Source organism: Schistocerca piceifrons, chromosome 6 (genome assembly GCF_021461385.2).
Source record: "Schistocerca piceifrons isolate TAMUIC-IGC-003096 chromosome 6, iqSchPice1.1, whole genome shotgun sequence".
Classification (NCBI taxonomy): Eukaryota; Metazoa; Arthropoda; class Insecta; order Orthoptera; family Acrididae; genus Schistocerca; species Schistocerca piceifrons.
The window spans coordinates 82,000,855-82,018,257 of NC_060143.1; the positions used below are offsets into that span (position 1 = coordinate 82,000,855).

Below are 17,403 nucleotides of genomic sequence, written 5' to 3' on the forward strand. Positions count from 1 at the left end.
GGCTTACAAAATCGCATCGAAATCTCGATTTCAATGATTCGGAAAGTAACATGCGGTGTTTGGTGGAAATCCAATGTATACTTTCGTAATACGAAAATACGCAGCGTACATAGTTGCGAAACATGTTTTTTTTCCCTGAATTTCGTTTTCTAAAGTGCCGGGAAATTCAACGCCCATGTATAAAACCACAACCATTCAAAGGACTGATAAGTTTCGCAGTTTAAAGGGAAAATATACTGTCGCTCAACACAGAAAGAGTGTGTTTTCACCCGGGACAAAGTGTATTTTTAACCGGGAAAAACTCGGGGAATTTTTTTTCCTTGTCCGCGTATACACCCTGAATAGGCAGCCCGGGTGACTGAATAGTGGGATAAAGATATCCTGTAGAACAAAGCGGGAATTATATCAAAATTTTAGAAGTAGTCACAATCAAGCTACAGTAGCCCATTACAAACAGTATTGTAAGGTGCTTAAAAATGTTATTAGGAAGGCAAAGAGTATGTGGTATGCAAATAGAATAGCTAATTCACAGGACAAAATCGACAATATAAAGTCAGTTCACAGTAAAAATATTTCTGTTACTGATAAATCAGATGTATGTACAGTATTTAGTAATTGTTTTCTGAGCATTGCTGGTGAATTAAATAAAAATTCTACAGTGAATCGTATAACTTTCTTGACAAAGGCCTTTCCGAGATTGATGTCTGAAATACTCCTGTGATACAGACAAGAGGGAGATTGAGTCAATAATTAAATCACTGAAGACTAAGGACTCCCATGATTATAATGGAGTGTCTAGCAGAAGATTTTAAAGTACTTTGCTGCACATGTTAGCTCTGTATTTAGCTATATTTGTAATTTTTCCTCTAGGAATGGTCAGTTTCCTGAGCAATTAAAGTACTCAGTAGTAAAGCCGCTTCATAAAAAGGGAGAAAGGGATAATGTAGATAATTATAGACCTATTTCTATGCCATCAGTGTTCGCAAAAGTTCTTGAAAAGGCTGTGTATGTAAGGATAATTGATCATTTTGTATCTCACATTTTGCTATCAGATGTACAGTTTAGCTTTAGAAGTCATTTAACAACTGAAAATGCTATATTCTCTTTTCTCTCTGAGGTACTGGATGGGTTAAACAAAAGGTGTTGAAGGCTTGACATTTTTTTTTAACTAAGGCATTTGATTGTGTTGATATTGCTCCAGAAGTTGGACCATTACAGAATACGAGGAGTAGCTCAAAATTGGTTCACCTCTTACTATAGCAACAGGCAGCAAAAGGTCATTATTCTCAGTGTTGATAACGGCTGTGATGTGGGGTACTGTCAAGTAGGGGGTGCCCCAGGGGTCAGTTTTGGGGCCACGCCTGTTATATAAATGATATGCCCTCTAGTATTACGGGTAACTCTAAAATATTTCTGTTTGCTGATGACACTAGCTTGGTAGTAAAGGATATTGTGTGCAACATTGGCTCGGTTTCAAATAGTGCAGTAAATGACCTAAGCTCATGGCTTGTAGAAAATAAACTAACGCTAAATCTCAATAAGACTCAGTTTTTACAGTTTCTAACACACAATACAACTAAACCTGACGTATAATTTAACAGAACAGGCATATGATAGTGAAACTGAACAGTTCTAATTTCTAGGTGTTCAGATAGATGGTAAGCTGTCGTGGAAAGCCCACGTTCAGGATCTTGTTCAAAGACTTAATACTGCCATTTTTACTATTCGAACGGTATCTGAAGTGAGTGATCGTTCAACACAAAAAGTAGTCTATATTGCTTATTTTCATTCGCTTATGTCATATGGTATTATATTTTGGAGTAACTCTTCCCATTCTAAAAGGATATTTTTGGCTTAGAAATGGGCGGTTTGGGCAATAGGTGGTGTAAGTTCACGAACCTCTTGTCGACCCCTGTTCACGAGTCTGGGTATTTTGACAATGGCCTCTCAATATATATATTCCGTACTGTCATCTCTTGTTAACAATATTAGGTTATCCCCAAGAATAAGCAGCTTTCACTTGGTTAATACTCAGCAGAAATCAAACCTGCATTTGGATCAGACTTCCTTAACTCTTGTGCAGAAAGCTGTGCAGTATACTGCTGCATCCTTTTTCAATAAGCTACCACTTGAATTCAAAAAGCTTAGCAGTAATCCACGCGCTTTCAAATCAAAACTGAAGAGTTTCCTCTTGGGCCACTCCTTCTATTCTGTTGAGGAGTTCCTTGAAAAATTAGCTGATTCTTGTTGTATTGTTGTTTGTGTTTACTTAAACTTATGGATTTACTTTTTTCAGGCTCATAAACATTTTATTTTTATCTGTTATTACTTTTATGTTGTAATTTCATGTACTGACACATTTCATGACCTTGGACATTTGCTCCTTAATTTGGTCCCATGGAACTTGAATAAATAAAATCCCCCATCGAATTTCCTTACCTCAGAGTGGGTTTTCAGTTTTTTTCAGCCTCCCATCATTGATCTGCACATCTGGGCTGTATCAGAGCTTCACATGGAGGACATGAACGACATCTCTGTGCTTTTGTTTACTTGATGAAGGATCAGAATTCTCGACTTCATATATAGTCTTGCTTCTTCTGTCCTGGTGATGAAGTGTTCCAAAAAGTCCTCCTGAGTATTATCCATTTGAAACAGGAACATTGTTTCCACTGTCAGTTCGGCCTCGCAGTCGTGGGGCACAAAGAACTGTGTAAATACTTGTAGTGTCTTGCTTCAATGTGTTATATGCAAATGTCAAAATCAGCAATATTGTATGCTACTCTCTCTGTTAGACATTAACATACATTGACAGCATATCTGCCAACATCTTATTAAAGCATTCTGTGAGGCCTTTCATCTGTGGATGGGTAGGCTGTGGAGGCGATGTCACAACGTGGCATTCCTCTGATGCTAGTCTTGACTGGAAAATATTTCCACAGTGATAGATTATCACATAAGATGTTCCATCCCTCAAAATGATCTTCTACGAGGACTTCACAATTTCCAGAGCTTAAGCAGTCGACACAGCTTTGATGAGAGTGTAGGAGATGAGATAGTGCAGATTATTATCCATTGATTCCCATTTGTCTTCTTCAGTCACCTTTCAAGAAACCCTGCTGCAGCTTGTATTGATGCCAGATTTCCAGGAGGTAATTGCAGCGTGTGCTTCTGGCACTGGCATTCCGTAAAGTGGCTTATGTTGCGTTCAGTGGATCACTAGAGATCTGGCCAGTGATACGGATGTGCGATTGTGTCTGGAGTGTTCACGAATTCCAGGTGGCCAGATGTTGGAACATCATGTAAAAACTTCAGGATCACTGGCTATAAATGAGCTGGAATGATGGAAACCATTTGTGCTGCATCGGATTGTAGTTCCTCTTAAACAATGTACTGTTAATTAATAGGTATCCTCTTTTAGTCAGTTCCTGATTCTACAAGGCTTCTCTGATTTTCAGCAAAGCTGTATCTCCCGTCTGTTCAGCAGCAATGTCATTTAATGCTCGGATGACTGAGATTTTATTGACATTGCTATGTTCTGTCAAAGGATTCCTTGAAAAGCAATCAACCCTGTTTACATTTGTTTTTTGTACCACTGTGACGTCATACTCAGAAGCCTCAGTGCATGTCTCACCACTTGACCTGACAGATCCTTCTGGCTAGTCAGCCAGTGCAGGCAATGATGGTCCATCCCGACTGTTAATGGTTTACCAAATAGTATGGCTGGAAATTATTGATGAGCCAAACAACTTCAAGACACTCTTTCTTAGAGTAGTTCATCTCTGACCTTTACAGAATCTTCCTGAATTTGTAGTAGAACTGCACCTTCCCATAACTATTAGTGTCAAGGTGAAGTTGTGTTGTGGCATTCTCATCATATGATGCTAGAACTGGAGAATATGCCCTCTTAAGGACAAAAAAACATCTTTGTTGCACCTTGTTCCAGGGAAATTGGAGTCTCCCTGGAGGAACATGCCCTGTTACAGAAGTCTTTTATTAATTGCCGGTAGTAAGAGCACAATCTGAAAAACCTTCATCATGAATGTGCCGATAAGTCGGAAAATGTGTGACTAGTCTCACTTTACCTGTATTGGGACAAACTCCATTGTCATTCATTTTTGTTTCTTGGGCAGAGAAGAGGTACTTTCATGGAATCGGGCAGATACCTGTGCAACCTGGAAATGCAGTTGTCAGGCAGCTTAGATCTTCTTCAAATGTCTTTGAAAAAACAGCAGTGTCGTCCAGATAGCAGACACACCTCATCCTTTGAAGTATCGAAGTAGATCGTCCTTCATATATTCAAAAGTTACTGGAGCATTTCACATTCCAAATGGCATAACTTTGATCCAATAGAGGCCACTTGGAGTTACAAACATAGTTTTTTCCTTGTCCTCAATTTGCCAGTAGTCTGTCACTGTTGATAAATACTTTGCTCCTTTCAAGCAATCTAGGGTTTCATAATAAGAGTGGATGACAGAGAACAAAGTACTCGGATTATAAAGAGTGTAAGACAGGGATGTATCTTTTCATCCCTACTGTTCAATCTGTACATCGAAGAAGCAGTGACAGAAGTAAAAGAAAGGTTCAGGAGTGGAATTAAAAATCAAGGTGAAAGGATATCAATGATATGATTCACAGATGACATTACTACCATGAATGAAAGGGAAGAAGAATTATGTGATCTGCTCAATGGAATGAACAGACTAATGAGTATAGAATATGGGTTGAGAGGAAATCGAAGAAAGGCAAAAATAATGAGAAGTAGCAGAAATGAGAACAGTGAGAAACTTAACATCACAATTGATGGTGATGAAGCTGAGGAATTCTACTACCTAGGCAGCAAGATAACCAATGACTGACAGAACAAGGACAACATAAAAAACAGACTAGCACTGGCAAAAAGTGCATTAAGCTCTGGAGGGCAAAAACTGTATGGGAAGATAGAGATAGGAATACATCCAGCAAATAATTGAGGATGTAGGTTGTAAGTGCTGCTCTGAAATGAAGAGGTTGGTTCGATGCAGCCTGCCACAAATTTCTCTCCTGTGCCAATCAGAAGACTGATGACTTGAGAGAAAAAAGTCATCAGTGTGTGATCAAAATCATGGAGAAGAAAGATTTTTATCGTTCACCAGTCATCGGCGTTGTTGTGGTTGTGGTCTTCAGTCCTGAGACTGGTTTGATGCAGCTCTCCATGTTACTGTATCCTGTGCAAGCTTCATCTTCTCCCAGTATGTACTGAAACCTACACCCTTCTGAATCTGCTTAGTGTATTCATCTCTTGGTCTCCCTCTACGATTTTTACCCTCCACGCTGCCCTCCAATGCTAAATTTGTGATCCCTTGATGCCTCAGAACATGTCCTACCAACTGGTCCCTTCTTCTTGTCAAGTTGTGCCACAAAACTCCTCTTCTCCCCAATTCTATTCAATACCTCCTCATTAGTCATGTGATCTACCCATCTAATCTTCAGCATTCTTCTGTAGCACCACATTTCGAAAGCTTCTATTCTCTTCTTATCCAAACTGTTTATCGTCCATGTTTCACTTCCATACATGGCTACACTCCATAAAATACTTTCAGAAATGACTTCCTGACACTTAAATCTATACTTGATGTTAACAAATTTCTCTTCTTCAGAAACGCTTTCCTTGCCATTGCCAGTCTACATTTTATATCGTCTGTACTTCGACCATCATCAGTTATTTTGCTCCCCAAATAGCAAAATTCCTTTACTACTTTAAGTGTCTCATTTCCTAACCTAATTCCCTCAGCATCACCCAACTTAATTCGACTACATTCCATTATCCTGGTTTTGCTTTTGTTGATGATGTTCATCTTATATCCTCCTTTCAATACACTGTCTATTCCATGCAACTGCTCTTCCAAGTCCTTAGTTGTGTCTGACAGAGCTACAGTGTCATCAACAAATTTCAAAATTTATATTTCTTCTTCCTGGACTTTTAATTCATACTGAATTTTTTTCTTTTGTTTCCTTTACTGCTTGCTCAATATACAGACTGAATAACATTGGGGAGAGGCTACAACCCTGTCTCACTCCCTTCCCAACCACTGCTTCCCTTTCATGCCCCTCGACTCTTGTAACTGCCATATGGTTTCTGTACAAATTGTAAATAGCCTTTCAATCCCTGTATTTTACCCCTGCCCCCTTTAGAATTTGAAAGAGAGTATTACAGTCAACATTGTCAAAAGCTTTCTCTAAGTCTACAAATGTTAGAAACATAGGTTTGCCTTTCCTTAATCTTTCTTCTAAGATAAGTCGAAGAGTCAGTATTGCCTCACGTGTTCCAATATTTCTACAGAATCCAAATCGTCGATAGTCGACAGTGAAATGCAACATGCCATCCTTCGTCCTCACAAAGGCCAAGGAGAGGACCATGGATACTCTGAAGGTTTAGTGATTTCATATTGTAGCATCTCCTCCACCTTCTCCTGGATTATCCATTATTCGGCCGATGACACACTATACAACCTCTAGGTTAATTGACTGATGAGTCCACATGTTGATATGATGATTTACGATGTTCGATCTGGCTTTTTCAGCTCCATATTTGAAAGCATCCAAAAATTGATGCAGAATGTTTATCACTTGCCACTGTTGTTTCACGGTCAGGCTAGACCCTTCTTGCATTTCAATAATTGGTCCCTCCTCTGCATTGTCTGTAGTGGTAGCGGAGCTGATTCTTCATTGGTGACACTAACTTGCTCTAAATGGTCACTTGTTGAACACATTGTTATCCTGTCATCATCACTTAAACAAGTTTCAGCCATTAGTCGAGATGCTCAGTTGAACTGTGTGCTTATTGGGATAGCTTCGCCAGTCTGGAGCTGTGATCTTCAAACAGTCTGACAGCTTGTGATGCCCGCACGAATTCCCCACTGGGAATAATATTAAGACTACATTATATTAAAATAACAAATCAGAAGTATGTGTTCTATCATTGATAGCTATTCTTGTAATACAGGTTCCTGTCAGCTGATCAGATTTCCTGTTTATGACTTTCAGCACAACCACTTTTGTACCGCAAAACATAATCTTCCTTCGCTGAGGGTGATAAGCATTCAACATTACAGAAAAGAAAATGCCGGAGTTGACTCAAACCTGGATAGGTGGGCCATCGGTGGTGATGTCAGTGAGATTTCCTAACATGGTGATGACTGTCATCCATGGCGGATTTACATCTGTGGTGGCCTCACTTCCAAAGACTGACACCTCACTGTGTTTCCCTTAGTTCAGCAGCTACGTGAGTGGCAATTACCTCTTTACGTCAACAGGACACAGTGTGTTAGGAAGAGACTTTGTCCAGGGTACAGCAATAACCTTCGTCCAACAGATAATCTATAATGATCTGCAGTTGACTGGTATGAACAGAGCTGTTGTGATGGCTCTAACAGTGTAGTAATTGCCAAAAAATCTCCTCCTTTCTTCACTATAGTGTATCTTTGTTCAGGATATCCACAGTGGAAATGCACTGGCTTGTTGTCTTCTGTTAGCCAAATGACTGTTCTTTGTGGAGCATTATACTTGGCATAGGAGTTGCTTATACCTGCATTGGTCAGGTGGTGGGTTGTTGTTTGATGGCTGCTGTATAATTCAGAGTTGAGAGAGTACTTTCTTCTTCTCACATTTGGCTGGTGGTGAAGATTGGTGCTACAGATCAGTTCTCTTCTTATTCGACAGTCTCTATTACCTCCTGATGCATCAGGTCGCCATTCATGACTGCTATCTCCTGCTTGCTCGGTCCAGTAGTTATGGTTGCCATAAAATTCTGTATCTTTTCCCTCACTACCTAATGTATGGGAGAAGTGGTGAGGTCATGGTGGTCTTCCACAACTGCCATAGGGAAAACATACGGGAGACAGTCTTACTTCTTTCATCAGACTCTCTTCTGCAGCATTTCCTTGATTCACTAGCATCACTTAATTAATTCCTCTGTCATTGTGACGTCCTTTAACTAAGACCATGGTACATGCCTTCTATGACTCCTTTCATCAATTGTGAGATTTTGTAAGAATCTGTGGTATTTGGGTTTATGATATGGCGTAAGGCCAAAACATTTTGTATGCTTGAATGTATCATTATCCTATGACACTGATATTGTTCTTTCGCTAACCACACTTGCTGGAAATTGTCGCCAGAATTTTCTTCATTTCAGCCTGGAATTTATTCCGGATAATGAGCTTCTCTTCGTTGTTCCCGAACCAGTGCTGGACTGTTCCTTCCAAGTAAAAATGCACATTTGCCAAACACATCTTGTCATCCAACTTGTCATATTTGGCAACTGCATCAAATCCTCTCAGCCATTTTATTGGGTCCTGATCAGGATCTCCAGAGAACATTGATGGATGCCTGATGTGCAATTAAATTATTGCTGGCTAGTGAATATATGAACCATGGAAACGATATACTGCTTGTATTGTGTTTCCTGTCTATGTAGGTGACAACTTCCATGTTGCCTAATTGGAGCCATGGGGATGTAGATGTTTTGAAGTGCACAGTGTCTCCACCAAACAATGTCACATCATAACCACACTAAAGGCCAAATCTGAAAGCAAGGTCATAAATGAAGTATAACACTTTGAACTGAAAGTAATTTATTACAAAAACAAACATAGAACCAGAACAGAACTGACCATCTGGGCAGAGAATGCAGCTGTTTCTGCAAACACTGAATATTCCAGAATACACAACATTGCAAACATAACTTACTTCAAGAACCTCCCAGATGTGATAAATACTAAATAACAAATAATTATTGGTGGCCAGGTTTGAATCGGCGATCCGCAGTATGCCAGCCAATGACACCAACCACTACACCACACTGTATGTTCCACAGTTTGCAGAAATATGTTGCCAATAAAAGTATAAATTGACATCTGCTGTAGATACACGTGATTAGCTATCAAGAACTAGTATCTAGTTGATCTCGCACAGTTGGAGAACAGTATCCAGTAACACGAAGAAAATAATGTCAAAGAGTGTCGGTAATTGAACCCAAAGGAAGTTGTTGTATATTTGTAGTGAGCAAGTAGATAGTGATACAGCAACCAGGTTGCAAATAAATAGCGAATAAAATACTTATGAATAACCCAAGTTTTACTTACTGTCATAGGCCCTTTTTTGTTTTATTACTGAGAAACCATCAAGGTATAAAAACACAAGTTTCAATTTGGGGGCAAAAGTGCTACCACCAATAATGAAACAGACTATGCAGCAGTGACCTACTGTAGGCACCTAAAAAAAGTATTTACTACTCCACCATTGCTCAAAATACCTTTGTATACCCATTAAGACATTTCCTAGGTTTATTGGCATACTCTTTAAATACCCACAACAAAATTAGTTCTTTTTAATTAAAGTATGCCAGTGACCCAGTGTGAAAACCTCTTCTGTTATATGCTGTGTAAATATTTTGAGAACCAACAGCTGAAATTTTTGTATTGTGGCTTTCACACTTTCCATGAAACATGAGGCAGACCACTTTGTCCAAGGTGGCGTACTGTAACTCCTCCCATTGCTGTAAGAGTGCCCTCTCATAGCCAGACAACAGCATTAGGAATGGACTAGTCTGGCAGAGAACCTCTTCCACATTTTAAATCTGATACAAATCCGGATAATAAGCTGGCCATTAGACGCATGATGTACTTTGGTTGAGGTTCCTTGTCCACAGGGTGTAACCATGGTGATGGAGTGTCATCAGTTAGGTGGAAATAGGTTCAGTATGCTCCATAATACCTACCTTTGCAGTATAGAGCAGTGCCCCTGCAGTGAACTCGTCCACCAAAAGGATTGTACACAATTGTTTCTGGGTTCACTAGAGATGGGACATGACATTTATCAAATCTCTCCGTACCTTTGTTTGAGAGTGTATAGAGTAAGGTTTTGAAGCTGATAATACAGGATAATGGGTGATGATTCTGAGGTTGTTAACAAAGTTTGTAGCAGTGGTGTGGTATGTGTTTTCTCTCTCTCTCTCTCTCTCTCTCTCTCTCTCTCTCTCTCTCTCTCTCTCTCTCCTCACTGCTGTGAAATAACACCAAAAGTGGTACTAAACACTTGGCCCTTGATCCATGTTGTGACTGAGACTGCAGTCATCCAGGTAGTTTTTATGTGCCATCTGTTTCAGGTGTCTGGGCTACTGGACATGATTCAACCTCAGAACCATTATTTTGCATTGCAGGAAAGGGTATCCCATGTATCTGCAGTGTTTGTGTTGGTCTCCTATAGTTTGCTACATGTAGTTTGACCTTTACAATAGCTTATTTTCCGTAACTTGTGGATTTGTAGTGTGTGATGGTGACTTATCAGTTACTATCCCCAGTTTTTTTCTTTTTTCCACAAATTGAGTTCACACAACAATTTTGCAGATTGTCTTGTACAGCTATTTAAGTTATACTGTCAATATTTGTTGCTAATTGAACTTTGCTTGTCATAAGGCATACAAGATAAAAGCAGAACTGAAAAAAAGGCAACTTCTAGACATTGAAGTTGGCACAACAGAAATATTCCAGGGACGTGAGAAACGTGCAATCATCATATCCACTGTCCGTTCAAATCGCAATCTGTTGGACTATGATCAGAAGTACCAGTTAGGCTTCCTTGTGAATCCAAAGGTGAGTATAATGGGATATAAAACATTCTTAAATGTAGAGTAGTGCTAAGTCTGATGGCCCTTTTTTATTAATAACTAATGTAAAGTGTCTCCAAAAAGAAACTACAACTGAGTAAAGATAAGAAAAGCTCATATAAAGGAGACAACCACAGACTGAAATACATGTAAAACAGCAAAGAGAAGTAAACTATTCTTCCATTGGGCAAACTGAGCAAAGTGACACAATGCAAGTATTGGACTTGCATCTGAGGAAACCTGGGTTCAACTTTCCATTGGACTATCCATATTTCAGTTTTTGGTGGTTCCTTGAGACATATTGGGTGTAACTGCATGGTTCTGTGAAGAGCCCAATGCTCATTATTCACTCCATTCTAGACGTACATTGCAAGCTTATGTATCACCCTCATCTAACATGCATGGCGCTTTCTGTGACTGTAGGCTTTCTCAGCGTATTCCATTAATGAAACCTTGTCAGGTGGTCAACCGAGTAGTGGTGTCATCTTGTTGCAATGTTTTGATGAGTTTCGTACCTGTCATGTTGAAACAAACTGCCAAGATTCTATGTTCCACCTATCTATAGTCATTAAGCTGCTGTCCATTTCAGAATTCGAAGCAGTGGAGTGACTATATAGATATGTGGAAAACAGCATCCTGACACTTCGCGTAAAGATGATGGGCATGAAACTCATTGAAATGTTGCGACATGATGACGGTGCCTTACTGACGATAACCTAAAAAGACTTCATCATTGGTGCTTTTTACATAATCATCTATGAATCCCCTAAATAAAATTTTGTTTTTGATGTATTTCTAAATAATGGACAATAGTGAAGTCACTCGCCAACTCCATCTGCAGATTAGTTTTGTTTATAAGGCATTTTGGAGAGTGAGTTTGTCAGCGAAGTTTGAACCATTTGAAAAAGTCAGAAGACTTTGTGAATCAGTTGTTACTGTGAGAAACAAACAGGAATTTGCTATTTCATAACAGAAAGGAAACCGTTAGCAAATTAGTAGGGGGGGGGGGGGCATGTAGGAAAAGGGGAGGTGGGAGCATGTTAAAGAGGCCTAGACTGCAACACAGAGCAAAATGTTACAGTTCCTTTAACAGGGCTCTGTAGCAGTGGGGAGACTTGAGGTCTGTGTTTTGGAAATACATTAAAAGAAATTTGTTGCTTCATTTCCATTGTGCAGTTAATCAATAAATTGTACTTCAAAATGAAAGAAATAACTTATCCTGGTATTTCTCAAACCAGGAAGAGATGGTACAATAAACTGCCGTGTTATACAGATTAACTGTTATGAGATGTTGAGGACTATGACTGAGCAATATAATTCTCAATATAAAAGTGACAAGAATCTGAGAAGGAAATTGACAGTCATTGTGAAAATTAAAAAGTAAAAATGATCAAACAATTGCTTGAGCTTCCTTTGAACTGAATGTCTCACTGATATGGTGGTAATCCCTAACCTTACTTTTTTCCCCTTGTTTTTGGATATGTACTACTGTGTTTCAACAACAGGTGAAAAAAATAATGTTTTGTGAAATGATTTGTCTAAAAGAAAGAAATGAAGAAGATCAGAGAAACATTTGATTCACCTTTGAGTGACGCACGAAATCATGTGCAATGGATGAGGTACTCATCTGTTATTGACAGGAGAAGACCACTGACCACTGAGGGAAATTACACCTGACAAATATCTTATAGTACTCTTTAAAATTCTAAGATTGTAAGTTACATATTGAACTTTAAATTCTCAATCAGCACCTCATTTGCTGTGTATGATTCTGAGTTTAATTCAAAGGCATGTTAAATGTTAATTCAAAAGCATGTTAAATGTTTCTCTAGCCTATCTTATTTCTTACTTTCTGACAGATCATTTCACAAAACATTTGACTGTGTGTGTGTGTGTGTGTGTGTGTGTGTGTGTGTGTGTGTGTGCAGAAAGCATGAAATATATTTAAATATCAATTGGCACTCTATTTTTGTGAAGAGTCTATAGATAAAGAGAAAGGAAAGAAATTTGAATTTATGCTGTAGTTTTATATTTTTTAACACTTCATTTACATACTCATGAAATATTTAAATTTTTCACGAAACTAAACCAGTCACTGGTCAGTATGTCCATTTCCCACTCTCCCTTTGGCTACGAAAATGTATGCGAAAATCCATTGTATAATTTCTAGAGTGTCTTGTTTTAGCTCCGCAGAAACCTTTATCCAAAGAAAATTACTGTAAGAAAGATGCTGTGTGCCATGTTGCTTGTATCAAAAGAAAAGTTTAGACGAGGAAACTGCAGAATGACAAGGGGATAAACTGACTGGCCAGTACTTCCCTTGGGGAGATGTTCTGTCTCCTTGTAGTTTTACTGCTCATATTGAAGGGCATGTTGATAAGTACAAATAGAGATTGATTTTTGCTCTCCAAAATGCCACGTCAGTAGTGTCAATATAAGCTGGTGAGTGTACAATTCTTTTCAAACTCTTAACTAAGATACAAAGGAATTTTTCTCCTTCTTACCTTAGGAGTAAGAACAACTTCTGTCTTAAACATTCATCACTGATTTGATAACATTCTAAACATGACTCCAGCACACATCTCGGTTCGTACTCGGTAGCTAAAATGGCTTTATAAAGTACATGCTTTCCTTTTGCAGGATACAACCTTCCAACCTATCACATGATCAAATTTGTACCTCCATTTTCATTAATAATCCAATGCTATCCACGTCAGAGATCACACAGCATGAAATAGTTTATTTTGTAACCAGGTTAGAAAGTAACTAGCTGTCATTCTCACGTCTCCCAGAAATATAATTACATATCGGTCTCGTCGACATACTGTGAACAAGCACCGGTTATAATACTACAGCTCCACACTGGAATGGTAGCAATATTTTTTAATAGATGAACTACTTACATTGAGAGCTTGTTAATGTTTCTTGAGAATAGAATTTAATTCATTATTGTTACAAATAAAATGTGTAACATGTTATTGATATGTGTGTGCTTTTAATACAAATGATGTTTAAATGTATAAATACTTTCCTTTCAGAGGTTGAATGTTGCTATTACAAGAGCACAGTCTCTTCTTATTATAATTGGAAACCCAATACTACTGGCAAAAGACTATCGATGGCGACACGTTGTGGAGTACACGCGTGAATTAGGCACTTACTATGGATGTCCATACCAGCCACGTGATGGTGACTGGATCAGCACTGTTACACACCGAATAGAAAACCTAAATATGCTCTCCTGAAATGCATTGTCTTCAAACATTTTTATTGCAACTACATAAGGAAGATACATGGTTGTATATATTTTTGTACATAAAATGAACCTTTCTTAGGATTTTTATGGAGTGCGAAGAGTATTTTTCATGTATACATAATGCAAAATAAGGCCATTCCTTGTGAAAGAGTATTGCTGTTCACTCTTGTATATGACCTTTTCTGCTGTGTGTATTTTGACTGTTAAGAAGTTGATAGTGTACATGAATTTTTGGGTGTTTTATGCAGAACTTATGCAAATTTCAGTGTATTCCAGTGTAAGGATGAAGCAGTATGTGCACAATTAATAACACTGTTGTTTTAGTTGTTCAAGTCTGTCTTGTGCATTTCCATTCTCACTGGCCCCCTCATTTAATATTCCATGACATACCATCCCAGCATAATTTCATTGTGTAAAATTCTCTGAGCCCTCTTGTATGTACCTTATGTGTGAATATACACAATCTGATTTACATTATTAGAAGCATGTACGTACTTCAATATTTGTTTACTTTCATGTTTTTATTTTTATTTATGAAACATGCAGCAATGTGCCATACTCTGAATAATAGCTTGAAACATAGTGTTATTTGATACTATTCATTTTAGTTTTGAAAACTCTAAAAACTGAAAGAATATGGTTTCATGTAATGAGTAAAAACTTCAACAAAATGAAGAACATAATAAATTCCTATTTCTGTTGAGATTACAAGCCTTGGCAATGTTGGATTTTCAAATTTGTTTAATTCTGACAGTATTCGGGAACTGGTCAGTACATTGAGGACTGCATGCATTAGACTGTGATTGGTTGATTATGTTTATTCTACTTGATGTTGCCATGAGTAACTGATAAGACTCAAGTGTAGTGTCTTTGTGATAACGTGATACCAAAGTCATTTAGAAATTGTTGAATGGAGTGTATATCATGTTTGTGTGAGTAGTGTAAAGGAAAATGACCTGAAGCCACTTTGTTTTGAACTTAAATGAGGTCTGAAGAATTTGTAAATGTGTATTATTGTGGTCTGAGTTGCTAACGATATTTATGTTGGCTCCTGTTTTGGTAAACAATACCTGCTGTACAGGCAAATTGTAAGCATTTATAAATATTTTTCAGGAGTCAAAATTGAAAGTAATTTACTGTATTTATAAATTGTTTTTATTTAATACTTCTAAAAATTACATTCCTGCATATTTTTATAACGGAATTTTTTCCTCAGTCATTGGTATTTTCTGTAGTGCATCCAAGAACATTTTTGTTACATTTCCCAAATATTCTTGCACTATATTCCCTCTTTCTCCAGTATTTTCCAGAAGACGGGCATATTCATCTGTTCTTTCTATCAGGTAGATTGTTTTGGTAAGTATCAAACTGAAATCTATACATATTATAAAAGTAAATGTACATACACTGATCAGCCAGAACATTATGACCAGCAGCATCACCTTGTGAGGAATGACTGCTATACACGCACGCACACCACACGACAGTGCACGTAGTATCAATGAGCCTGCTCTCTGTGTGTGTGCGCGTGCGCGTGGGCATGGGTGTGGGCGTGCGCGCGCACAGATTGGGGAAGGCATACAATCTATCTGAGTTTGACCAAGGCTCAGCATGAAAAATTCAGAAACTGCATGTTGGGCATTAGAGAAGTGCTGTGGTGAGTGGCTTCATCACATGACAAAACCAAGGTGAAACCACATCCAGACATCATGGAGTCGGGCAGCCACCTGTCATTACAGATGTCGGATGTTGTAGGCCAGGCAGGCCGGTAAATCAGGACAGGCAGCAAACTGTGGCAGAACTAACATCAGATTGTAATGCGGGACAGAGTACAAGTGTGTCTGAACACACAGTGCACTGAACACTCCCAACAATGGGCTTATGCCGACAACCTATGTACGTGCCAATGCTAACACAGTGTCATCGGCAACTACGACTGAAGTGGGCATGAGACCATCAGCACTGAACATTGGCACAGTTGCAGAGTATTACACGGTCTGACGAATCGCGATACCGTCTTCATCGTCCCTGTGGGAGAGCACGAATCTGTCATCTTCCAGGGGAGGGGAACATTCGTGTGGACATCCATCAGTCCAGTGGAGCTCGTGCAAAGCACGACGATAACCGAGGAGCATCGTTGCAGACCGTGCAGCAGTAGCATTTTTCAGCAAAAAAAGCCAGGAGTGTGGTGTAGGGGTTTGAGGAACTCAGTGGGGAGTTCCCATTGATGTGCTGACCCCCACCTCCCATACCCAACTTGCCAGAATCTGAATCCAATCGAATACATCTGGGATGCAACTCTCAGTGTGGCATCAGAGTTCATCACCCACCCTCCCTGGAATTTACAGGAATCTCTCTCTCTCTCTCTCTCTCTGTGTGTGTGTGTGTGTGTGTGTGTGTGTGTGTGTGTGTGTGTGTGTGTGTGTGTGGTGGGAGGGGGAGTTAAGAACCACCTACCTCTCAAAGGAGGAGGGAGCACAGAGCGAGGGGAACAATGTAGTTCAAAGCACCCAAACTACATTCATCCAGTGTTTGAGAATGAGAGCATTCAGTGATTTGCAACAAACTTTACACATAATTTTGAACCATTGTGAGACTTTTTTTCAGTCCCCTTTCCCACCCCACTCCACCCGACCATCCCCTCCACAAAATGATGAAAGGAGAAAAATTTATTGCTTACATTTTCACTGTTCATGCAGGAAAACTGCTGCATTTGTTGTGACCTTTTGTTACTTGTTTACTACTAACTCTGTTCACAACACATGTGCAGACAGTATTCACATATACCACTAAGTGTACCTCAAAAATATACCACTCTCCATAGTTCAGGAGACATGTCCTCGTGAACATTGAGCAGCATTGAAACGAAATTGTAGGATGAAATTCACTAGAGGTACGGATGAAATATATGTAAAAGTATTTATGAAATGTTAAATATAGGTGACATGTGCATAAGTGAGCAGAGCTGCTGATAAAAAGCTTCTTCAAAACCCATGGTTCAATTTCAATCAAACTTTGTGCACATATTATTATTTGCAAAGAAATACTGTGGGTGATAAGAACCAGCAGCCTCCCTTTGGGTTGGGGGTGGTGATGTGGAGGGAGAAGGGGGAGGAAGATATGGACAGACATAGGGCTGGAGGAGACGGACACAAATAGGGGGGAGGTAAAGGAGGAGATGATGATAGAGAGGGGAGGGAAAGGAGGAGATGTAGTAATAGAATTGGAATAAATACGTACCCAGGTATTGCCAGGTACTCGATTAGTTATAAATAACTGTTGCCTAGGAAAACACTGGTGAAAATGAGGCACAATTACAGAATGTGTTCTCATACAGACAGTATGTTTGTTTCAGTGATTATATTGCACAAATTTTCTTTAATGACTATTGCAGTGTCTTTTAGAGTATTGAATCAGGGTGACTTCAGTTCTTAACAACATTCTTGGAGAAGGTGGTGCAGTATTAACACACTGGCATCTCATTGAGGATGAGTGAGGTTCA

General features: G+C 39.0%; 1 protein-coding gene across 1 annotated transcript in view; it reads left to right on the plus strand.

The window, feature by feature from the left end:
- LOC124802559 (putative helicase MOV-10) overlaps positions 1-15,046 on the plus strand; it is a 343,832-nt gene extending 328,786 nt beyond the window's left edge. Inside the window, exons 19-20 of the mRNA XM_047263426.1 lie at positions 10,455-10,631; positions 13,684-15,046. Of these exons, the coding sequence (XP_047119382.1) occupies positions 10,455-10,631; positions 13,684-13,890 (384 nt within the window). The 3' untranslated portion in view covers positions 13,891-15,046. The remainder of the gene's footprint in view (positions 1-10,454; positions 10,632-13,683) is intronic.
- The last annotated feature ends 2,357 nt before the right edge of the window (positions 15,047-17,403 follow it).